The sequence below is a fragment of the Argopecten irradians genome, chromosome 3, assembly GCF_041381155.1.
Source record: "Argopecten irradians isolate NY chromosome 3, Ai_NY, whole genome shotgun sequence".
Classification (NCBI taxonomy): Eukaryota; Metazoa; Mollusca; class Bivalvia; order Pectinida; family Pectinidae; genus Argopecten; species Argopecten irradians.
Window position 1 is genome coordinate 28,362,016 of NC_091136.1, and position 26,204 is coordinate 28,388,219.

At 36.0% G+C, this 26,204-nt stretch overlaps 2 protein-coding genes across 3 annotated transcripts; one reads left to right on the top strand and one right to left on the bottom strand.

Annotated features, from left to right (window-relative positions):
* Positions 1 to 8,800: 8,800 nt before the first annotated feature.
* LOC138319607 (thrombin inhibitor hemalin-like) lies at positions 8,801 to 18,210 on the top strand. Its single transcript, XM_069262755.1, has 5 exons — positions 8,801 to 8,869; positions 10,239 to 10,320; positions 13,959 to 14,107; positions 16,692 to 16,875; positions 18,047 to 18,210. The coding sequence occupies exons 1-5, from the start codon at positions 8,801 to 8,803 to the stop codon at positions 18,208 to 18,210; spliced, it is 648 nt and encodes a 215-aa protein (XP_069118856.1).
* A 517-nt stretch (positions 18,211 to 18,727) lies between these two features.
* On the bottom strand, positions 18,728 to 24,899 carry LOC138318100 (ribonuclease Oy-like). 2 transcript variants are annotated; one of them, XM_069260203.1, is made up of 10 exons: positions 24,490 to 24,899; positions 23,111 to 23,156; positions 22,803 to 22,926; positions 22,326 to 22,381; positions 21,944 to 22,016; positions 21,375 to 21,442; positions 20,017 to 20,130; positions 19,522 to 19,570; positions 19,343 to 19,414; positions 18,728 to 18,979 (listed from the first exon to the last, which is right to left on the bottom strand). In XM_069260203.1, exons 1-10 carry the CDS (start codon positions 24,539 to 24,541, stop codon positions 18,806 to 18,808), a joined length of 828 nt encoding a protein of 275 aa, XP_069116304.1. In that variant the 5' UTR covers positions 24,542 to 24,899; the 3' UTR covers positions 18,728 to 18,805. The 2 variants fall into 2 exon arrangements, with proteins under 2 accessions (XP_069116304.1, XP_069116305.1); XM_069260204.1 differs by lacking the exon at positions 24,490 to 24,899 and adding an exon at positions 23,872 to 24,414.
* Between the last annotated feature and the right edge of the window lie 1,305 nt (positions 24,900 to 26,204).

The following is a 26,204-nucleotide window of genomic DNA, read 5'->3' on the forward strand; positions in this document are numbered from 1 at the left end:
ACCGCTATTTCTCAGAAAGTACTGAAAGGATCTGTCTCAAATTTCAAATGTAGTGTCCCCTAGGATCCTAGTTATGCATAATGCACAAGATGGACAACTGGCCGCCGTCTTGGATTTTGATAGTTAAATTTGTTACTGCTATTTTTCAGAAAGTACTGAAGGGATTTCGTATGTAGGTTCCCCTAGGACCATAGTTGTGCATATAACATTTTTGGACCAATCGGTCAACAAGATGGCCGCCAGCTTTGAATTCTGATAGTTGAAGTTTAAAAACCATTGTCAGACATAGATAGCTGAAGTGTGTTACCTCTTTTTCTCAAAGTTTTGAAGGGATCTCTCAAATTTCATATGTAGGTTCTCCTAGGTCCCTAGTTGTGCATATTGCATTTTGGGACTGGTCGGTCAACAAGGTGACTGACAGGCCGTCATTTTGAATTCTGATAGTGGAAGTTTAAAAAGCAGAGAAAAGATCCCTCTTTCCATTGTCAGACATAGATCATTCTTTGGTGGGTGCCAAGATCTCTTGTTATTTTTATATTTATTTTTTTATAATTTCTATGTCCTGTTCCTAGCCTTTTGATAATATTGGCGCATTGCAAACCATTATCTTTTAACTACTACATGCATCTTGCATTTTAAAAATGTTGTACTGGTATAGTACAGATATACATACTTATCTTCCATCTGTTGGCTAGCTCAATGTTCACAAAGTTGGGTGGCGATGTTTGTGGTCGAAATTAAATTGTATGGCATATTGATAGTTATAAACAATTATATATTTAGAATTTTGTTTTTAGAATGCATCCTTGTAGTGTAATGTAGAAATGCTGCCACAAAATGTTTGACTGCTTAACTCTTGTCACAGCTTTCGTTTTGTGTACTAGTATATCTTGGTGATAGATCATGTACATATTTTGCTTTATGCAACATTTCAAATTAACAGAAATTAAATTATCAAAACTAATGCAAAACATAGAAATCCGAGGTTTTCTGCATAAAATAGTCCAGAAATGCGATTTTTTTTTCTCTTACAATCTCCAAAAGCTTGACAGAAAACAACATGGCATACTAATCTAATTATGACGTTTAACGTAATGAGCTAAAAAATTGAGCTTGTATAATTAAATAATCTTGATTCCTGTTTAATGCCAAAAACAGCTAAAACTACAGGTTGACGCGATTCAACTGTGTGCAACTTCATTAACCATTACTATTAAAATACGTAACGCGAATGAATAAATTTATGCCAAGATTCAAACTTTAAACGATTTTTCTCACTGCAAAAAATATAAGCATACTGAACAAAACACAAAAGGAACCACTGCCACAAAGCCGACAAATGTTGACATTCGTAGAGATTATCGAATTATGGGTACATTCTCTGTGTTAGCAGGACTTTTGTCACAAATAACAGTTCCAGAAGAAATATGCCGCAAAGTCTATTGCCTGAAGACAGTGTCATGCTAATTGATTAGTGGTTAGCAAATCGTTACTTTCAATGACGTTAGGGGCAGATGCAGGCGGTTAAAATAAAAAGAGACCAGGAATTTATGCAAGATTGGTATGTTCTAGAGAGAGTAATAAACCGCGGAGTCTGAAACAAGTTAAAGAAGGCGCCACAGCGAACTTCGGATCTCTTACCTGACAAGCCACAGAATGAACACAGTTGTTGGTCTACTCTCTTCCAGGGGCTAAAAGGGGAAATGCTAGAAAGTGAAACAGCAATATTCACATGTAGACAGTCAAAATGAGCAGCGAAACTATCATGTATGCAGACAAATAATAACGTTCACGCCAAGGCAGACAAACAACGTACACTGGGAAGATGCAGGCAAACAACAACGATTGCTGGAAGACTACAGACAAACAACGATGATTGCTGGAAGACTACAGACAAACAACAATGATTGCTGGAAGACTACAGACAAACAACAATGATTGCTGGAAGACTACAGACAAACAACAATGATTGCTGGAAGACTACAGACAAACAACAATGATTGCTGGAAGACTACAGACAAACAACAATGATTGCTGGAAGACTACAGACAAACAACAATGATTGCGTGTACGACAAACAATGATTGCTGGAAGACTACAGACAAACAACAATGATTGCTGGAAGACTACAGACAAACAACAATGATTGCTGGAAGACTACAGACAAACAACATGATTGCGAAGATACAGACAAACAACAATGATTGCTGGAAGACTACAGACAAACAACAATGATTGCTGGAAGACTACAGACAAACAACAATGATTGCTGGAAGACTACAGACAAACAACAATGATTGCTGGAAGACTACAGACAAACAACAATGATTGCTGGAAGACTACAGACAAACAACAATGATTGCTGGAAGACTACAGACAAACAACAATGATTGCTGGAAGACTACAGACAAACAACAATGATTGCTGGAAGACTACAGACAAACAACAATGATTGCTGAAGACTACAGACAAACAACAATGATTGCTGGTAGGCTACAGACAAACAACAATGATTGCTGGAAGACTACAGACAAACAACAATGATTGCTGGAAGACTACAGACAAACAACAATGATGATTGCTACAGACAAAACATGCTGGAAGACTACAGACAAACAACAATGATTGCTGGAAGGCTACAGACAAACAACAATGATTGCTGGAAGACTACAGACAAACAACAATGATTGCTGGAAGGCTACAGACAAACAACAATGATTGCTGGAAGACTACAGACAAACAACAATGATTGCTGGAAGACTACAGACAAACAACAATGATTGCTGGAAGACTACAGACAAACAACAATGATTGCTGGGCTGGAGCAAACAATGATTGCTGGTAAGCTACAGACAAACAACAATGATCGCTGGAAGACTACAGACAAACAACAATGATTGCTGGAAGACTACAGACAAACAACGATGATTGCTGAAAGACTACAGACAAACAACAATGATTGTTGGTGGGCCACAGACAAACAACAATGATTGCTGGAAGACTACAGACAAAAATGACGATTGCTGGTGGGCTCGGACAAACAATGATTGCTGGTAAGCTACAGACAAACAACACGATGATTGCTGGAAGACTACAGACAAACAACAATGATTGCTGGAAGACTACAGACAAACAACAATGATTGCTGGAAGGCTACAGACAAACAACAATGATTGCTGGTGGGCTACAGACAAACAACAATGATTGCTGGAAGACTACAGACAAACAACAATGATTGCTGGAAGGCTACAGACAAACAACAATGATTGCTGGAAGACTACAGACAAACAACAATGATTGCTGGTGGGCTACAGACAAACAACAATGATTGCTGGAAGACTACAGACAAACAACAATGATTGCTGGAAGACTACAGACAAACAACAATGATTGCTGGAAGACTACAGACAAACAACAATGATGCTGGAAGACTACAGACAAACAACAATGATGCTGGAAGGCTACAGACAAACAACAATGATTGCTGGAAGACTACAGACAAAACAACAATGATTGCTGGAAGACTACAGACAAACAACAATGATCGCTGGAAGGCTACAGACAAACAACAATGATTGCTGGAAGACTACAGACAAACAACAATGATTGCTGGTAGGCTACAGACAAACAACAATGATTGCTGGAAGACTACAGACAAACAACAATGATTGCTGGAAGACTACAGACAAACAACAATGATTGCTGGAAGACTACAGACAAACAACAATGATTGCTGGAAGACTACAGACAAACAACGATGATTGCTGAAAGACTACAGACAAACAACAATGATTGTTGGTGGGCCACAGACAAACAACAATGATTGCTGGAAGGCTACAGACAAACAACAATGATTGCTGGTAGGCTACAGACAAACAACAATGATTGCTGATACGACAAACAACAATGATGCTGGAAGGCTACAGACAAACAACAATGATTGCTGGAAGGCTACAGACAAACAACAATGATTGCTGGAGGCTACAGACAAACAACAATGATTGCTGGAGGCTACAGACAAACAACAATGATTGCTGGAAGGCTACAGACAAACAACAATGATTGCTGGAAGGCTACAGACAAACAACAATGATTGCTGGTAGGCTACAGACAAACAACAATGATTGCTGGAAGGCTACAGACAAACAACAATGATTGCTGGAAGGCTACAGACAAACAACAATGATTGCTGGTAGGCTACAGACAAAACAACAATTGCTGGATACAGACAACAACATATGCTGGAAGGCTACAGACAAACAACAATGATCGCTGGAAGGCTACAGACAAACAACAATGATCGCTGGAAGGCTACAGACAAACAACAATGATTGCTGGTAGGCTACAGACAAACAACAATGATTGCTGGAAGGCTACAGACAAACAACAATGATTGCTGGAAGGCTACAGACAAACAACAATGATTGCTGGAAGGCTACAGACAAACAACAATGATTGCTGGAAGGCTACAGACAAACAACAATGATTGCTGGTAGGCTACAGACAAACAACAATGATTGCTGGAAGGCTACAGACAAACAACAATGATTGCTGGAAGGCTACAGACAAACAACAATGATTGCTGGTAGGCTACAGACAAACAACAATGATTGCTGGAAGGCTACAGACAAACAACAATGATTGCTGGAAGGCTACAGACAAACAACAATGATTGCTGGAAGGCTACAGACAAACAACAATGATTGCTGGAAGGCTACAGACAAACAACAATGATTGCTGGTAGGCTACAGACAAACAACAATGATTGCTGGAAGGCTACAGACAAACAACAATGATTGCTGGAAGGCTACAGACAAACAACAATGATTGCTGGAAGGCTACAGACAAACAACAATGATTGCTGGAAGGCTACAGACAAACAACAATGATTGCTGGTAGGCTACAGACAAACAACAATGATTGCTGGTAGGCTACAGACAAACAACAATGATTGCTGGTAGGCTACAGACAAACAACAATGATTGCTGGAAGGCTACAGACAAACAACAATGATTGCTGGTAGGCTACAGACAAACAACAATGATTGCTGGAAGGCTACAGACAAACAACAATGATTGCTGGTAGGCTACAGACAAACAACAATGATTGCTGGAAGGCTACAGACAAACAACAATGATCGCTGGAAGGCTACAGACAAACAACAATGATTGCTGGTAGGCTACAGACAAACAACAATGATTGCTGGTAGGCTACAGACAAACAACAATGATCGCTGGTAGGCTACAGACAAACAACAATGATCGCTGGTAGGCTACAGACAAACAACAATGATTGCTGGTAGGCTACAGACAAACAACAATGATTGCTGGAAGGCTACAGACAAACAACAATGATCGCTGGAAGGCTACAGACAAACAACAATGATCGCTGGAAGACTACAGACAAACAACAATGATTGCTGGAAGGCTACAGACAAACAACAATAATTGCTGGAAGGCTACAGACAAACAACAATGATTGCTGGTAGGCTACAGACAAACAACAATGATTGCTGGTAGGCTACAGACAAACAACAACGTTCACTGGAAGGCTACAGACAAACAACAATGAGCTGGAGGCTACAGACAAAAACAATGATCGCTGGTAGGCTACAGACAAACAACAATGATCGCTGGTAGGCTACAGACAAACAACAATGATTGCTGGTAGGCTACAGACAAACAACAATGATTGCTGGTAGGCTACAGACAAACAACAACAATTGCTGGTAGGCTACAGACAAACAACAATGATGCTGGAGGCTACAGACAAAAACAATGATGCTGGAGCTACAGACAAACAATGATGCTGGAGGCTACAGACAAACAACAATGATGCTGGTAGGTACAGACAAACACAATGATGCTGGTAGGCTACAGACAAAACAATGATGCTGGTAGGCTACAGACAAACAACAATGATTGCTGGTAGGCTACAGACAAACATATGAGCTACAGAAACACTGAGGCTACAGACAAACAACAATGATCGCTGGAAGCTACAGACAAACAACAATGATTGCTGGTAGGCTACAGACAAACAACAATATGTTGCTGGAAGGCTACAGACAAACAACAATGATTGCTGGAAGGCTACAGACAAACAACAATGATTGCTGGAAGGCTACAGACAAACAACAATGATCGCTGGAGGCTACAGACAAACAACAATGATGCTGGTAGGCTACAGACAAACAACAATGATCGCTGGTAGGCTACAGACAAACAACAATGATTGCTGGAGGCTACAGACAAAAACAATATTGCTGGTAGGCTACAGACAAACAACAATGATTGCTGGAAGGCTACAGACAAACAACAATGATTGCTGGTAGGCTACAGACAAACAACAACGTTCACTGGAAGGCTACAGACAGTCAACAGTTTGTGATCCAATAATATTTTGTAGTATATATTTGTCGGATGCCATAATTACATGCAAACCAACTGTGTTTCGTATGCTTTCATAAGACTTAATCACCGTGAACGAGTTTTGAAAGAGAGTTCTAGAAATGTTGTAGACACGAAAGAAGGTTGATTTACAGTATATTTCTATGGAGGCGTAATCATTGACTCAATTTTCCTGTTTTATATAAAAAGTAAATACAGTAAATAAAGTAATTAAATAAATACAGTGTAGTTGAAAAATACACATTGAGGACGATGTTGTACTTACATTTTGATGCACAATTAAAGAATAGCAGCGACATACCTTTTATCCTTTCAAATGTATGCAGGTCCCTTGAATGTGAGGCGTGGTCTCAATCTTGAGATGATGTGTGTCTATTAAATGGTCTTTTTCTGGACTTAAAGGATTCCTAATTCAAATGTAGATGGAGCATTGTCTTTAAACTGTACTTGCCTTTTAAAGGACATTATGTACGCTAAACAAGTCATACTTTTGACTGATGCATCATGTGTTTTGCAAGACTCGCAAGTTAAATAAGAGCTTATCATGTTTCCAAGAATTCCTGATATAAATTCACTGTCAGTATTGTATTACATTGAAGTTTTATGTGCTGTGATGTTCTTACTCACGAATCAAGAAGAATTTTAAATTACCCATATTTTGGGAATTACAATACTTAAAATGTAAAAGTTTTAATTTTACTAAGTTGAAAAAGAGCGCAAAATTAATTATGGCTGTGCATCTATGGGACATATAATGTGACTGAACCCAAAGATAGTTTAGTTATAGAGTATATGTTCTTGTTGATAAGGAAATCGTTTGAAACACATGGCTGTATGCCATATTTCGTCCTAAGTCTAATTAATAAGTAATAAATAATAAATAATTAATTAAATTTACACTGTATAATCAACCAGCTTTCTAGTTATGGACATAAATTTCATTAAAGGTAAGTTAGGAAAGAAATCCATACTAACATTTACTAACAACATAGGATAAAGAATAACTCGATTTGACTAATAAAAGTTCAAAGTGATTGTTTAGGCAAGGTTATGCTATTTCTTTTGTTTATCGTTGTTGTTAACTCTGATGGTATAGTGGTGGGTTTGTTTTGTGCTACTTCATACTAACAGGCAGGATCAGTTAAGGAGGTGGGTGAAAACCTTCAGACACTACCTGGTAACTGGCATACATGGGATTCAAACCAGAGCTGGGTAACTAGTTGTAATATGTCGGAACACCTAACCACGATCACCGGGATCCCCGAATTTGGGTCTCTGGTGGCCGAGTGGTTTAGGTGCTTGACATCCTGCCACTAGCCCACATCGTCTTGGTCTTAAATTGAGACCTACATGTATGCTGGACAGTTGGACAGAATATGGCGAACGTCGATTTTAACTACAGTACGAATAATTTCATCTGTCCTCCACCATTTTAAGAAATTCGTCATTTCCGGTAACATTATAAAGTTGTATCTTTGCGGCCAGTCTCACCACAATCACCAACATCACTGCTCCACCCACCACTACCAGGGTTCCGGATAATTCAGGTAAGCAATCACATCACATCAACCAGGTGCTCTCCCATGAAAGTTCTTCACGTATTGAGGATATTTCTTTATGGTATAACATGGAACATTCTTTTGTAGAGAATTAGTATGCAAAAGGGCTGATTGACATTTAGAATAATGCCTAAAGCACCGTTTTTTAGCCTAGCTAAGTTAACAGCAATATTAAACGCATCATGGTAAGTTTTTTTTACTGTTCCATATGCCGTGAATGACTTAATTCATTGCGAACACGGTCTAAAACGGGCTTTCCCTGTCCAGTTAGGTCGTTACTTAATGCATTCAGGGTTTGTGGCAACCATGGCAAACTGCTTTTCTGACGCGGTGGCCGAATGGTTAAGATGTTCCGACATATTGCCACAAGCCCTCCACCTCTGGGGGTTCGAATCCCATGTGGGGCAGTTGCCAAGTACTGACCGCTGGCCGGTGGTTTTTCTCCAGGTACTCCTGCTTTCCTCCACCAACAAATCTGGCACGTCCTTACATGACCCTGGCTGTTAATAGGACGTAAAAATAAACAAACACAAAAAAAGATTATTTTACAAAATTATTTATGAAATCTGTGCAGGCTAAAGCTTCATCAATCAGTATGAAATATAGCATGCTCAAGTACGATTTGTTCACAATCAATTCGCAAGCGAAGGGAAATTCTGAATGAAAAGCAACTTGACTTGCCATAGTCACTAAATAACCACGCGTTTATCTTTTTATAGTGTCTATAGCAGATACAAGGAACGTTTGTTTGAACAGATTGACTTAACAAACGCATACACATCTAGTCCATTTCATCATGCATATGGCGGTTGTAAATTATATCGCGCAAATATGGCTTATATGGAGGCGTTCCAGATGATGTACCTATTCCATGTTATGTCGTCTGGACATGGTGAGAATGTAGGTTTTTCAGAAAAAAATATGTAAAAACACACGTTTTAATATTTTATTTTAGAAATCTGTTTATTTTAACCCAAATACAGCCATTGAACATTTTTTCTAAAACTAGTCTTCGTTTCATATTCCGTGTCCTAAAAGTATGTGATTGAAATGCCTTCCTATATGCCATATTCGCATGATTTGATTTACTCGATGTGTATGCTTTTGTACAGTCGAATCCGGTCAAACACACGCTTCTTTTACCGGACCCTGTTGAAATGTACATTTTTTCGCATATTTTGTCAAAATTTACAAGCTACATTACAGTTTAAGAGTTGATTGTAATACTCAATGTTAGCCTCGATGTATTTTCACCTTCATCAACTTAATTATGTTCAAGTATATAAAATATATGCATGCAAAATATTTAAAGAGGGGCTAACCATTTAAACTATAATAATGAACTAGTATTAAAATGCAAAGAATAGTTTCACGAATGCGATAACCTATATATATCTATTTCGTTTATGGAAGTGAAATATGTTTTATTAGTACTTACAGTGCAGCAGCCTTCACCTTGAACTTTGTCGTTATGTACTGTCTTGTGATAAAACGATAGACAACCTACATATTTCTGTCGTCAAGTTGTTGGCAGTTTTCCGCTGAACAGGAACTTGAAGTAAGAAAAAGGTAAATCGTCTATTTGAACTATTGTTGGTTATATCAGGATCAAATCAATAGGATAGAAAATGTGAAATGCTATGGCTTTCAGATAAGTGTAAGGTGTGGAAAAATTAAATCGAACTTAATACGCACTATCACAAAGTTGTGTGTACACTTTTCGCATGTCTTTCATCCTAGATATTGCAGGCGGTATATACAGAGCCATTGCTGGAAAGCCACGAATGTCCAGTGAAAATCCCCAGCCTTCAGTGTTGCTGTTTTAAACATAGACAATACTAGCTTTATACCTTACATACACCCTATCATCTTTTAGGAAACAACAATATTTGCATTTTGATATAAATGTATATGTATTTCGATTAAGGTATCTATTAACATTTTTATTTGCATATTGTTATAAATGAATATGTATTTTAATAAAGGTATTTTATTGAATTTGTTTGTGATAGCTGTATATATATTGATGCAGGGCCATATTGTAAATTATACAAGTCTAAATATGTAAACCTGGTTAAATAGAAGATTTTATTATTATTTCGAGCCAGAGCCAGGATCTGCTTTACTTAGCAGGGTTTGGTAGGTTTCTGACAATGGTGCCGAGCTGTAGATCACTGTTACCATAGTAAACAAACACAAAGGACTTGTAATGTAGAGCAGATATGTAAACGAGTCACTAAGAGCGTCGCATTTTCACTTTATTTTGTAGAATATGAAGACTTGTCTAGTGGGTATATGTGTGGTGCTGATTTTGGCAACCGCCATGGGAGCTGCTGTTCCGGACACATCAGGTAAGAAGTACCGGTAAATCCTTTTGCCGCACAATAGTTCTAACAATAAGAGTATCCTCGTTATCTTACATTAAAAGTGCTTATAATAATCCTTTATAATTGAAAAGCAAGGTGCTGGTTGTATCTACACATAGTTACTTATCATGAATTTGCCTCGCATGTTTGTCCTCAACAGTGGATTTTGTTATGTTTTGCGTCTGAGTGCCGTTAGATTTTAGGTTCCATGTGAAAAGACCAGCACAAATATTTTTAGGAACTGCACAATAAAAGATGTATGCAACAGGTGAAGTACTGATTCGTACTATTTCCAAAGATGCAAAAATAATAATAAAAAAAACAACAACAAAAAACAACAAACAAATAAAAACAAACAGCAAAAAAGAGACATCTTTTCAAGAATCTAACAATAAATGAAATAAAAAATAAAAAATAGAAAAAAACGCGCATGAACTTTTCAATTTGAACCTCTCAATAGTTATAATTGTTTCTTTATTTTCGTGCGTTTTTTTCGGTCTTTCTGGCTGATAGATTTAAGAAAATCAAAAGGACACAAAACAGAAACGAAACATCTGTGGCCTTATCTATGTGAGTTCAAATGAGATAATATTTAATTTTTTATTCAAAAATATTTATGAAATATCTGAAATAGAATTTCGAGACAGAACTATGTCTAACGTGAACAGCGGCAATTGAATTCACGTATCAAGAGCAAAATGGCGAAAAATTAGTTTACAAGTCAATTGTAAAAATAGCGACAAAATAGTTTATATATCGAGTTAAAAACCACCATAAAAGTTCTTAATTAATATACTTCCTGAGTAAAAACACAAAATTATGTCCATTTTGTTTTGATACTTCCAGTTGTGGTAACACAATGAATCAATTAATACCCCGTGTCGTATTTCATAAGCAGTGACGTATATTTCACGAAGTTGTTCGTTTGTGAACTAAAGACAGATCTGGTGATTATTTTCATAAGAGACTTGACTAAGTCCTATTAGACCCGTATCAAAATCTGCTGGTCCGTCAGGATTTATACTTTAAATAACTTTAGAAGCAGTCCAGCCGTAAAAACGAATATGGTCCATGTTTACTTGTTTGTTGTTCGTTATTTATTTAAACCATACCTAGACTAGAATATGTCATAGAAAGCAAAAATGAAGGTAATTCTGGTACTTTGATATACATTAAAGTAAAATCGAATAACGGTATACTGTAGTTGATTGTTTGGCTTTGAATTTGAGCGTCACTCTCTCTGCAATATCGGTAAAGAAGCCTCTGTAGGCCTATGGTTGGCCAGGTTTTTCCTCCAAAACTGCCTACTATGAGATTGTCTGGGGGTGGTTATGATGACAGTGGTAGTAACCCCTGGAGTATCGAGTATGAACATATCTCGAAGGTGGTTCTTTTTAGCTTACATTAACTTATACAACTCCTACTGATTTCTATGTGCTGCCATAATGTGAATATAAGTCGACACTTACGAAACAATTGATTGTGATTTATCGAATATTTGTATGGTCATTTCAGACTGTTTAATGGACATGTTCCCTGGTCCGTGTGACGATTTTTACACTCGATTCTATTTTGACCAGACCACTGGAAAATGTTCAGTGTTCGTCTATACAGGTTGTGGCGGAAATGGAAACAATTTCCTGACTTTGAACCAGTGCATTACAACGTGCATGCCATAGAAAGTTTGCGAATTCAATAAACATTTAACAACGCATGGAATTCACAGTAGTCTTTTGTTTTATTCACTACTCTGAAATTTGGGACAAGAAAGTATTTCCAACCATGAAGACAACTGTCCGGGTTTTTTCAAATGATTGACCTTGACCGTCATTCAAAGTCACCGGGGTCAAATAGGCTAAAATCTTTAAACGACTTCATGTTAATAACTATGAGGTCCGGGGTACTGATATATTCAGGCTGCAGCATGCTGGGATGAAGGGCTATCAAGTTTGTTCACATAAATGACATTGACCTTTATTCGGGTTCACAGGGGCTAAAATCTTTAAACGACTTCTTGTCAATAACTTAGAGGCATATAAACCCGATATTTAGCCTGTAGCCTGCTTGGGAAAAGGTCTAATAAGTTGATGAATTACTTTGACCTTCATTTGAAGTCACAAGAATCAAATAATCTTTAAACCACTTTTTGTCAATAATTAAGATGCCTATATTACTGATATTCGGCATATAGCATACCAGGATGAAAATCTTCCAAGTTTGTTCAGGTGAATGACCTTCACCTTTTAAATATATCGGAAACCTACAGGTTCAACTAAAGAGTTCTTGAAGAGTTCTCTGTATTTCCTTAGTTGTTAGCCACTAATGTTTACAGTGACTTTGTTGTTTGTGCCAATGACCGTTAAGGCGCATGAGCCTCTTGTTTGTAGATTTTTTTTCTCACAATATCAATTACATGTCAAATAGGTAGAATAAAAAATGATATTGTAAAGTTTTCCACCGTCATCCAATCCAACTTGGTACTATACATTTGACATATGCCTTAATTACATACAAACCAACTGTGTTCGTATGCTTTCATGAAATTTAGTCATTATGAACGACTTTCGAAATAGAGTTCTAGAAATGTCGTAGACTTATATAATCACTTGACAATTTGACAGGCTTTTCACCAACAAGGAATTTCGGTCAAGGTCATTCATATTAAAAAATTGATAATCCTTTATATCAACATATTACAGGTCCAATTTCAGGTCAAGGTCAATTATCAACGTAGGTAATTACGTCAGCATGCTACAGGGTACTATTAAGTCTTGAGGCCTTCTAGAACTCTATAAGAAGTCATTTGAAGATTTCAGGATTTTTAGCCCATATGACCTTGAATGAACGTCAATGTCATTCATATTAACAAACGTGGTAGCCATTTATATCAGCATGCTACATAGGTCTTTAGGCCTTCTAGAACTTGAGAAGATTTTAAAATGTTTTTTTTTTTTTTTTTTTTTTTTTTTTTTGAAAAATTGCACTATTGAACTTTGATCCTTATTTCCAATCGGAAGTTGACATATTACAAAAAGTGTTACTTACTTATTTGCTCCATTTTCTATTCTACATTACATACAAAACACAAAGAAATTCGTCAAGCCGTTAACGAGATATTGACACAAGTTTAAAACCAAATGTGAGATCAAAGCCGCCATATTGGATTTTTGACCAACATAAAAATGCTGCTGTCATACTTTGAACTCATGCCGTACAATATTTCATTGGCATATGTCTTACCATATCGGAGATCCTTTGTATACAACTTTCTGCGCAAAAGAAATTATAAAAAACAGAATGAAAACAATAGGTTTTTTCACCCATAGGTGAAAAGCCCTAATAAATACATTGTAACAGAAAAATACGCATTGCTGTTGTCGTACATACATTCTGATGCACAATTAAAGAATAACAGCAAGATACCTTTTAACGTTTCAAAAGTATACATGCCTCTTAAAAGTTAACATGTTGGCATGGCTTCCATATTGAGATTATGAGATTATTGCCTTTTTTCTTAACAGAAAAGAATCATAATTCAAATATCGATGGCGCGTTTTCTTTAAACGATACTTTGAAAGGGACATTATGTACACAAAACAAATCATATTTATCGACTGTTGCAGCCTGTTCAGAACCGAAGCAGACCGGAATGTGTTTTGCCCTGTTTTACCGCTACTACTTCAACTCCAACACCAAACAATGTGAACAGTTTATCTATGGAGGATGTGGTGGAAACGAGAACAACTTCTTCACTCGAGCGGAATGTGAACAAGTTTGTGTTGTATAAATATGCAGTGCATAGTAAATTTTATTTTAGTAGAAAAAATATATTGTGTTTTTTCAAGACTCGCTCGATATTTAAGAAATCATAATTATACATTTCGAAACTATTCATCATACAAAAGTTTCTGCTAACTTATACATCTGCAATTCTTTCATACGCTTTACTTCTAGCTGACTAAAACAGAAATAATAAGTTTTTTGACAAGGTCCGTTTTTCCTTGTACTTGTTCCAAATCAGTTTTGGGGCAATCAACAAAAATGTTGACATTGAAGCATAAAGTTGCACTCTTTTTTTCCGCATTTTCGGCTTTTGGTGACGTTTATTTCTGTTATAAAACTACTGTCTAATCTAGTTCAGTTCCAAAGAAGAGAAACCTAGCATATTGAGTGAGATAGTAACATTTTAACAGACATAACACACAATTGATTGTGAAATTAACAATACATTTGAAATGCTTTTCATTTGCATTGTCATCGTATGTGTATACGGTTTTCCACATCATTCTTGTAGTAGGTAAATTCAAATTAAGAATTGATTCTTTAGAAATAAATCCTATTCAATCAATATTCAATTTTGTCACGTCGAAAATCCAGTAATCATGAAAACAACCATACAAAATGTGAGGCGAAAATAAAGCATTGTTCAATATAAAGTTCAAGTCACCCAGGGCGCAATTTTATTTACCAAGGATTACTACGCTTGTGGTTTTAGTCAGCAGAAATATTGCAGGAAAAGAGTTTCTAGGAAAGGGGCGACGAGAAAATGTTAAAATACTTACTTAGTATGGCTGAGTCAAATAGATATTGTATTGTCACCCAAATAACACTTTGTTTACACAATACAATGTATTTATAACTCGAACCATTTCATCAAACACAGGAATTCCAAAAAATTTCCTAAAACAAATTCATTGTCAATATTGTATTTACCTTGAAGTTTTATGTGCCGTAATGTTCATATTCCGGAATCAAGAAGAACTTTTAATGTGTTTTCACCACCAAAAAATAATTATTTTGATAATTAAAATACTTACAATGCAAAGGTTTTAATTGTGCCGAGTCAAATAAGAGCTCAAAATTAATTATGGCTGTACATCTATTGGACATATAAGTTTAATGTGACTGTGAACCCAAAGACAGTTTCTTCTTGATAAGGAAATCGTGTGCACACATGGCTGTAGGTCGTATCTCGTCCCAAGTGTAACGACACTGTGTAATCTATCAGCTGTCTTCCAGACAAACATTTCTTTAAAGGTAAGTTAGGAAAGAAATAGATTATAACATTTACTAACAACAAAGGATAAAGAGTAACTTAAATATAATTGATTTGATTGTAATGGATGTCCAAACGTATTGTTTATGCACGTTTGTTTTATTTTGTTTATTATTGCTGTCAATAGAAGATATACTCCAGGCAAAGAAGATGACATTAGCTACATGTCGTTGTTCTTGTTAACTATTGCTGAATAACACCTCTAGAACCCTATATTATCCCTCTACTTCTGCGACCCTGATGGCTGAAGGTGTTTGTTTGATTATTTTGTATTAAGTCCTATTAAGAAGCAAGGTCATTTAAATAAGGACTTACATGCCAAGCTAAGAAAATGAATGAAAGTGCCGCAAATAATCACTGACCTACAGTCAACTGCCATCCATGGGATTCGAACTAGCACACCAGAGCTGGGTGGCTAGTCGCTATATGTCGGAACACCTTACCACGATCACGACATTTAGATAGCGTATGGCGTACGTCGGTTTTGTATTCCACCAATTTAAAGTTATATTGCTGCTAATTTCATTGTAACGATATGTAACTAAAACATTTGATATTTAAACATTGACATGTAACTTGATAATTTAACTCCCCAAAACCAATTTCGGCCTATAAGAGAGCCGAAATCTAGGTATCATTTATTCCTGGTTTTGAATAAAGAGCCTTCAATCACCGCCATGTTCAGTGACTTCAGGTTTTGTCGGATTCCGAATCGTATCACGTGGCTGACGTTCGACACGACCTGCACGTGGTGAGCTAGGTAACTAGCGTAAGTGCACATGTGTTTGTTTACGTTTTCCTTCTGGCTAATATGAGCAAATTATGCTGGCATATGTCCACAGATTGAGTATTTGAACCATCTAATTTACAAATTGCCGTAAAATATTGTGTGTATCAATTATTTTTTATGTGCGAGCATTAATTTCTTTGTAGATAGAGTCTTCTGAGGTCGACCACATGTTTTGTTTATGAAATATTGTTGACATTTTCTCTTGGTTTCACAACTCTCGTTTTACTTCGAGATTGTCGCGACGATGTTCGGAAGAGTTCGGAATGATTCGGCATCTTTCGAGCCTATTTTTCACGTGTACACGTTATTTTTTTTTACTTTTGTAAATGAAAATACTTCCAGTGCTGCAACTTTATAAAAAGTGGTAAAATTAGAAAGTTTAAAACTCAGACAGACGGAGAAAAATGTGTATAACACTTAAACAGTTTTCACTATGACAAAAAGAGCGAAAGTTATAGACCATACAACTTTAAAAATTACATCAATTTAGACAACAGATACTGTTGACAGAATGTAAGAGCATACAACCAAAGGATATTTCTTTATAGGGTAGAAATCCGTCTTCCAAGTAACATTATGCGTCTGGTATGTGTCTGTTTATCGTTCCTGTTGGCGTCTTCCTTTGCGGCCAGTCTCACCACAATCCCCAACATCACTGCTCCACCCACCACTACCAGGGTTCCGGATACTTCAGGTAAACAGCTATAAAACTATACAATTACATTGGTTGTCGAAGACCAGGCAATCTCTAAAATTAGTTATGTATCCAATGAAAGTTATGGTTCTACACGTATAAAGGATATTTCTTTACTTTATTACATTGAACATTCGCTGTAAAGAGATTGAGTATGCACAAGGACTGATTGATATTTAGAGTATGACCTAAACACACCTTGCAGCATAGTTTAATTGTAAGAAATGTTTTAAAAGACATCATTGACACTAAGATAAGTTTTTTTTTCATCTGCTATTCAATATGTCGAGAATGATGATATTACACGGCGAAACACAGTCTAAAACGGGGAAATGATGGGTTTTTTCCCCCCAGTCGGTTAATGCGTTCAGGGTTCATAGCAGCCATGGCAAACTACTTTTCCTATTATTTTACACATTTATATTTACCACATCATCATCGACTAAAACTTTATTAATCAATATGTGCAATATATCACACACTTTATTCACAATCAATGGAGTTGCAATGTTTACAAGTCTTATGGGTTTGCTCCCCAAGGTTTTGCCGTGGGACGTGAAGGGGAACATTTCCTATAACTCCACATTTCCACCTTATCGATACCTTCAAACGATAGACCTTTCTAGATTAAATCAATGTCCGTTAAGCGATATGTACACAAGGCTTGAATAATTTGCCTTGATTGAGAGCACTATTCTATGGGTATCGCTATTGAATAGCGTGCCAGTAAAAACAAGATCGCTTTTTAACTAATATACATGTATGAGGCTTAGACTATAGCAATCAGTCTGCGTAAACAACTAAGATGATTACTTTTGGGACTATATTTTTCATCTCCAATAGTAATGTACTCTTCGCCAATTCAGCAAAATTCCATTCCTATTTGTGCAAAGACAGCAAAATACAATAATGTACTTGTTGAGCTGGATTTTTTTTATTTCTTTGAATTGCTTTGATAAATATGTTCTAATGCTTGTCAGTTTATTTCATTCAATATTATTCAAAATTCTAAATTTAAATATTCCCGTTACGAAAGCATTACAAACGTTTGGGGAAAAATCTTAATCAAAATCTCAATCAGTTAAGGAGCCTTCCATAGCATTTGTAATGCTTCCCGATGAAGAAGTTAAAGTTAGTGAATGCTCGTGAAATTGCCATTTTCTGTTTGCAGCATGCGCCAACCCAAAGGAGGCCGGGCCATGTAAGGGATTCTTTTGGAGATACTATTTCGATAACACAGCGATGGCTTGTCTAAAATTTGTCTACGGAGGCTGTTACGGAAACGACAACAACTTTCTCACTCTAGAACAATGTGAAAATACATGTAACAGTTAGATACATAACATCATGATGACAAAAACATAATAAAGTATAATTTGTAATGTGATTTGTTTCTTTGTTTCAATTTTTAATTTCTAAATATCTCAATAAGGTTTGACATGAGACATAACCTAAGTCCTTGCCGTCCCTGGTTACCATACTATACAATTAATGATTGAGTATCAAACAGAAATATGGTTATTTATAGATATGCAATATGTTGTTAAATATTATCTCTTGACCGCTTGGTTTTGATTCCAAATCCCAAACTATATTATTCATAACCATTACCAAGTAAAGCATTGACAAACCAATTAAAAGGCATTCAATTGAGATAGAAAATATAGGCAAAACTGTTACAGAAATTGATTATGAGACATATTTTTGTTTTCTCAAATACGTGCTTTTTAACTTGGATTGTGTTAATATCATTTGTATTGGATCACAAATAAATTTCTCGGGTCCTCCTTTATTGAATTATGCCAAATGCCAATGCCTCCTATTGGTTATAGTAATAAAGCAATCAAGCCTGTTAGAACCTAAATCTTTTATTCAATATCGGAAGAGGATATAGTTTCTTAACAATAACGGACTAATCTGTCCAGAAGATCTACCCTGTGATGGGAAAGATAAATCCGCTGGTAGCAAGTGGAGGGTACTCAATACCCGAATGAGGACAGTCGCTATGGTAATCGCTGCTTCCATTGCTCTCATAACAATCGACAGGGTTGAATTGTTTATTTAAACATATCTCCACTTCATATAACATCATTTTACCTGTTTTCTACAACAAATCAAGGCAATCATTAGCGTTATTGACATTTTTTCTGTAATTTTATAATTTCTTTGATAGCCAAAGCATAAGCGATAATTTACTAGTTAGGCAACAGAAACAAAGGTCAGAACCGATTATGAATATTCAGAAGCTTTCGATAATGTAGTTTTGCAATCATTTCCTATTCAACTCGTTTGAAAGTAATTGATAAATTCATTAAATTGTAGATGATATCTTTGTATGAAGGGCAATGCGCAAGTCTTATCACATCAAATACAAATGTAGAGCGTAGAAGTGCATGCCATCTGCCACATCATTTTTTGACTGACAGGACTGGGGAAATATTATCAGATTACATAAAACATATATTACCTCGTCTTTAGTACACTCGACTTTGGCTTTGGCACCCAACTGGTGGGCTAGCGCAACCTCAACTTCCTCTAGCTGGACATGCAAGTAGACAAGTCAATATTAGCGTGGAACAACGATAAAAATACACCTGGACTTCGTACACATGTTTATTCATTTATTAAAAAACTAACAAAACTTACCGAATATGTTCTTGATGAGCTCGGGACTATGTTTTCCTTTGCTAGAAGCCTTAAAAAATCAAACAAATTTATATCATATATTTAACTAAAGCTATATCTTTAGTCATTAACAAAAAGTAGATGCTCAGTCATTAATGAAAAGTAGATGTTTAGTCATTAACAAAAAGTAGATATTTGTTCATGTAGAAGGGATCAATGGTTTCAATTTTACGCTTTTGTAAATTCTACGTCTCAATTTTGATTAGGAATGAAAATATAATCCCATATGACTATAAATGGTTTCTTGTTGTGTTTTTTGTGTGTTGTCATGTATTCAGTGATTGAAATGTAAAATTAAAATGATATTTGTATTGTAGATAAACCCGCTTATTATGAACAAATTCATAGGGTCCTCTGGATTCATTATATCCGAGTTAGACTGTAGTTGTTTTGGCTGCATCTATAGCGTTTCACACGCCCTGCAATGTATTGACAAAATATTTAGGGCATTCTTACTGAGAAGCGCCATAGGTACCAGCGAGGTCGAGTGCCTTTTGGAAGTACTGGGCTTCGTTACTGGTGGCAGCCAGAGAAGAAGCACATGTCCCGTGTTTTGTCCATTCGTGCTCCCTTACAACAGAAAATAATTTGAATAGAATTTTCATCTTAAGTGTTTAAACTACCATTATGTTTTTATGATTGTTCTTCAAACTAAACATCGATGATCCTTATGAATTTATCTTTGCTTAATTTTGTTCAAATATGTAGTTTCGACAAAAATGCATATCAAAAATATTCATAATTAGAACACGTAAATGTGTTCGTCTACATTGTATGTGTACGTAAGTAAATATCAGCGACACTACGGGGAAATTAAGAACATGTTTAGATTTATTAATTTTTTTCAATGTTTATCCTTATTAAACTGGTTCTTCTTTTCAAAAATCAAAACACATTATTTCAGAAGAACTATTTACTCAATTCTGACGATTTTAAACACGCATTTGTGCGCAAAAACTACAAAAGAGTGAAGTATTACTACGTAGAGAACATCCCTCAATTGCCTCTAAATCGTGCGCGTATACTTGCTTCGCTCTTACCTGTGGATGGTCTCGTGCAAAATTGATTGTTCGCTTAACACTTGCTTATTTCGAAGTTATTGACTTTCCATGATTTACTTTCTTACTGTTTTCATATGAGCAATCTCAGGATTTTAATTAATGTTTATAGAGACTCATTTATAAAAAAAACCCGAAAATAACATGACAATGCATTAGCGTCGTCATATCTTGGGTTATACAAAGCGGTCCTCATGTGTGATTTTACCCACGTGTGGACTGTGGCACCAACAGAGCGTAAATAACGGAATCGCCTGGTATCTCCAATCATAGCTACAATCCTGATTAACGGCATTTTTAATTAAGAAATATCGCCAAAAGGTTATAAACTCTATCATTTGGATTTTTTTTCGTATTTTAATGATTAAAAATATTACGAACACATAAAGGGACTTTAAATCACAATAGGAGTACAATAATGACCTCAGGTAACCAAAAACATCGGAGAACATGTAATAATGTAATTTTGCGTTCAGGAATTCGTTTACAGAATGAGGATATCCTTTTATGTTACATGAAATGATTGTTGTGTAAAACCTTTCGTTGTTGCTATGAATCCACGAACATAAGAAATATGAAGTTCGTTCAACTGAAATCAGGATTAGACAGACTAACCACGAATCTGTCCATGAATATTTCAAATTATGCAGTAGTTTGTCATAGTAAGATTTAGTACATATTTAGATCGTTATTACAAATTCCAGTCATTAACATCACTTGAGAGTCTGTACATATGACATATGTCGCCATACTCACCAGAAACTTTCCATACTGGTATCAGCATACATGTTCGGCCACAACACTTTCATCATTGGCACCAGTGACTGGACAGAGATAAGAACATTTTAAACTAGTTGCTTAATTTTCATTTACACTACTACTGAGTTGCTAGAGTTTTTAAATTTTCACTTCATGCTGTAGAAAACAGAATAGAGTGAATTCCTATATACAAGTAGCTGATGTAATGAGTAGGGCTAACTGTTTTTGGCATGTCATTTAGTGGTCATCTAGAGATGCAGAGTATGACAGATTTCGTCGGGCAAAGAACCTGTACTAAAACAATGGTTCAAGAACATTCCCCATAACTATGACTGTTTTCATAATGCATAATGTACATACACTTCTACACAATTTCATACTTGTTCTTACAATGCATGTAGACCAAGAGTAGAATACTTCATATTTGATCTAAAGCGTCTGAAATGTTCCGTTACACATATATATATATATTGAAAAATAAACTTGTTCGAATTACTATGCCATACAAAGAATATCCATGTTCAGTTTAATGAACAACAATATATGTGATTGTAAAACTAATTTACCTGGATACGACTAAAATCAAAATGCAGTTGGCTGTTACAGGAGGTCGGACCTCTGGTTCCGGTCTTTGTCGGCCTTAAGAAAACATAAGCAAAAAAAATCCCTTTATTATAAATATAAATTGTGTTTAAATACAACTAGAGGGAATATCCGGTCTTTAATATTACACAGTAAGCTCCCTTGCATATAGGTATCCATTGTGACGTACGTCATTATTTTGTGAGCGAAATTCACGTCGTTTGCTCTGAAAAGTATGATGTTATGCTCGCAAACACATGACGTCACAATCAATACAACATACCCGCAAGGGCAGATACCTCTGATATGCAAATACAGAATAAGATTGCTCAAAACACAAGCACCCGTAACTGTGGGTTAACTCACCAGAGGCCATGGATTCCCCAGGTACGGACGTCGGGCGGGATTGCACAACGATGGTGCTGAAACAATAAGTTGAAACTATGGAAGCCCAGTGTACTTTATCACAAATCACAATACAAATACCTAAATTTCACGCTAGGTTTTGAGAACAGCTACGATATAATATACTAGTAGGCTAAATTCATGTCTTGAGAAGCTGATGGAATAGACGTAGAATAGACTGAAGAGCTTCGCATAACATACGCAAGATCATAGATTTACATGTTTATATACCGTTAAACCTTACACTACATAAATGTTTAATGTTCTACCTGTAATTCTGTAAGATATAATAGACGATCATATAAAACTGTAATATACTATATTATTAAGATACAATATACTTCCTTTGAGGGTTGTATAATTACAAATGTTAGCGTCTCCAATTTTAGCATTTTCTCGATATTGTGTACTTTAATCATTTGGCTGGACTATATCTACCTCCTGTGTGCCGAGGACACAGACAGCCACTGGCCATTCCTGTGTGAAGGTGAAGATGTCCCAATCATGGTCACTGCTGGAGCCTCCGTGGTCGGAGTAGTAGTGATTGGACGACTCGACGAGACTACAAAACAAGTAGGTAGTTATACTTTTTTTATTGTATTTACTGATAGATAAACATAAATATACTTTTGTATTTTATTATTTATTCGTCTTACTGGAAACTAATAAGAAAAATGTTAAATTATTTGTCTTGGATAATCCTTACTTTCCATCAAGAATAAGAATGACTACTAAGCAATACTTACGTCACACATAATATCACTGCCGCTAGGATCTGCATAGTCGTTGTCACTAATTCAATTTGAAGAAAAAAAATTACTAAATGTGAGTCACTGGTCTTACCACGTGTTACAAGTTAAATCACCTCAGTGTAGAATTTAGTGAAAGTGAGGTCAACTCATGCTTGATCATCCTCAACGATATCCATATATTAATGAAATTATCCTCAAAGACACCAAATACTTTAAAAATCAGAAATGTTATATGAATTATAATTTAATACCATAAACAATGAACACTAAAATACAACAACAAAGATTTTTTGAAAACCATGATATCTCATTAGAAACAAATATCAAAACTTGTTCAGTTCATCAGTACAGCACCTGTTTTCTTAAGCACCTCTATAAAAGTGAGCGTACTGTAATCCCATTTTAGAATTCTTAGAATATTTTCATCTAAAAAGCCAAATTTGGTTTGAAACAAGTGCATCGAAAATAGCAGAAAGGGCGACGGCTTCGAAAACAGAAACATTTGTTTTAGTATTAGATAGAACCTGTCTTGAAGAGATCCTGAAAAGGAGATACAAAATGTAGTACAAGCTGTAACTGTCCCACATGTAACATGGAATATTTAATTAATGTGAAATTAAAGGAACTTCGTTTATAGCTATATTATTTCATTGAACAAAATTAGTAAATAAAAACCCTCGTAGCATGCAAACGGTTTATTTTTTACTTTTATTTTAATCATACATGTAGAGAATAAAAATAATGTGTTTGCTTACATATGTCCTTGCTGTCCTAAACCTGGGTTATCTATAACATTGTGTCATGATCACCCCAGACGGTAGGTGTAGCTATAGATATAGAGATAAGGTTTATATTAGAAATAATGACCATCCCTACGGCATTCTATAATAGATAGTCTCAGATCTCGCTAACAATAAATTTACCCTCCAGAGTTTTAAGTAAGGGTTCTCCTTGGCAGCTTTCCTCCGATGACGCTATAGTCCATGACATATGAAAGTGGTAGTAAGCGGTTAAATGAAGCACTAAAAGGCATCTTAAATATTGTGATATAATGCTGCAATACCATATCGTAACAGTGGATCTACTGACACCCAGAGCAAAAGTATCAATTATCAATTACTCCACGTTCGTAACCCCATAATTTGTTTTTCAGTCTTAGAATGAAAAGTGTATTCGAACTGAATGCGTATTTCCATTTTATTTTAGTTCTAACTGGATAGTTTTCTTATCTGCTCCTTATATTTTTCACACTTTCAGCATTCCGTGTCATTAACAAAGGAACAAACGCTCTTGGCATACAGTCTGTGGAAGCATTTGTGTCCTGCAGACACTTCACTTCTTTAATGGCTAGTTGAAACGCTTAAAATCACTACCTTGCTTGGTGTTCAAGGTTCCGACATCCAAACACTTATACCGAATAGTCATATTGCCAATTGTGATCCCTCTTCCAGTTACACTGGATCCAAGTAATCGACATTTGACTGAAGTACCGATATTTTCTTTCTTTTGGTAATGCCATATTCAATTCTTCAACTTTCTGTGTATTTCTTTGTATATTTTCCCTGTAAATGATTAGTAGCGATTTAAAGGATTAACCTCTATTTTCCCTATTGAGCCCTGCCCCTCCTGCCCCCGGGGGGGTCACAGCCAAATTTTATACAAACTATGTTCTCCTTTCCCCAAGTATGTTTCTGGCCGAATTTGGTTACATTCCACGCAGTGAACTCTATGACTAGTAGTGATTTAAAGGATTTACCTCTATTTCCCGTATTGCGCCCTGCTCCTCCTCCCCCCGGGGGTAAGAGCCAAAATTTATACAAAATATGTTCCCCTCCCCCTCCCCAAAGGATATTTCTGGCTAAATTTGGTTACATTCCATGCAGAACTCTATGACTAGTAGCGATTTAAAGGAAATTTTGACGGACGGACGGACGGACGACCGACAGACGCCGCACCATGACATAGCTCACCGGCCCTTCGGACCAGTTGAGCTAAAAAATAAAATGCTCTTGTGGTTGATGACAAAGTTTTTGTGTGAAATCACTGTCAAAACTTGGTTGCTTCAGTGTATATTGACATGGCGTATATTTGCCATCGTATTCTTACTCCTGTTCCAACTAGCCCATTTGTGTTATTTTACTCGTATTCAGTGAGTTTTAGGCTAATTTAGGAATCTGTCATATACATGTTTGCGCAATTACATCGGTTTATTTGGGAAATTCCACCTTTTTCTGCCTGCGCATGCAAACTCGATATGTTTGGCTCTTGATCTGTTTATGCTCTGTGACAATGAATCGGAATATCCCCTCTTATAGGAGGAGTTTTCTGTTGTTTTTGAAAAACATGGAAACGTTGGGTATTTTTCATTAGCGGATATTTTCATAATCTCTATCATTCAGTTTGGTATTTATGACAATAATTTTCCCCAAAAAGCATAACAGTATTTAAGTACTATTTGGTATATGCAGCAGTACATTACTCGCGAAATTAACCTTCATTAGATAAGCCTATCGAAATCGCGAAGGATATAACGAATGAAGGCACCAAAATGCCAACATAAAACTCATTTGATATTGATGCGGTTCAAATAATATGTCAATTTACATCGCTTTACAAATTCCAAATAATCTTGACTATGTTCAACGTATGACAAATTCCGAATATATGTATATTTACAACCCAAGATCAATTATAAATATTTCTGTCTACAACGCAAGACAAAAGGGCATCTGATATCTACATAGTCGCATTTTAATCTTCCAAAATTCACAATACATCACAAGGACTTTCATATTGAGAGGATGTCTCTCCATATTTGAACTTTTATGTCTGAATGTGCAATATAAGCTACTTCAGTTTTATAAATAGGTAAAGTTTTGACATTCTGTTTATTCTGTGAGAGCGTTTTCCTCGTCGCCTGTCTGCACTGCTCTCCACGTTGCAGTATCAGAGGTGATCGTCATATAAACATTAATACACTGTCTCAGATTGGCGTTTGGTTCACGTTAAGGTTCCTTGACATACATGTTTTCATACAATTATATGATTTCATAAGTACATGCTTTCATACAATTCTGTCTTCACTCCT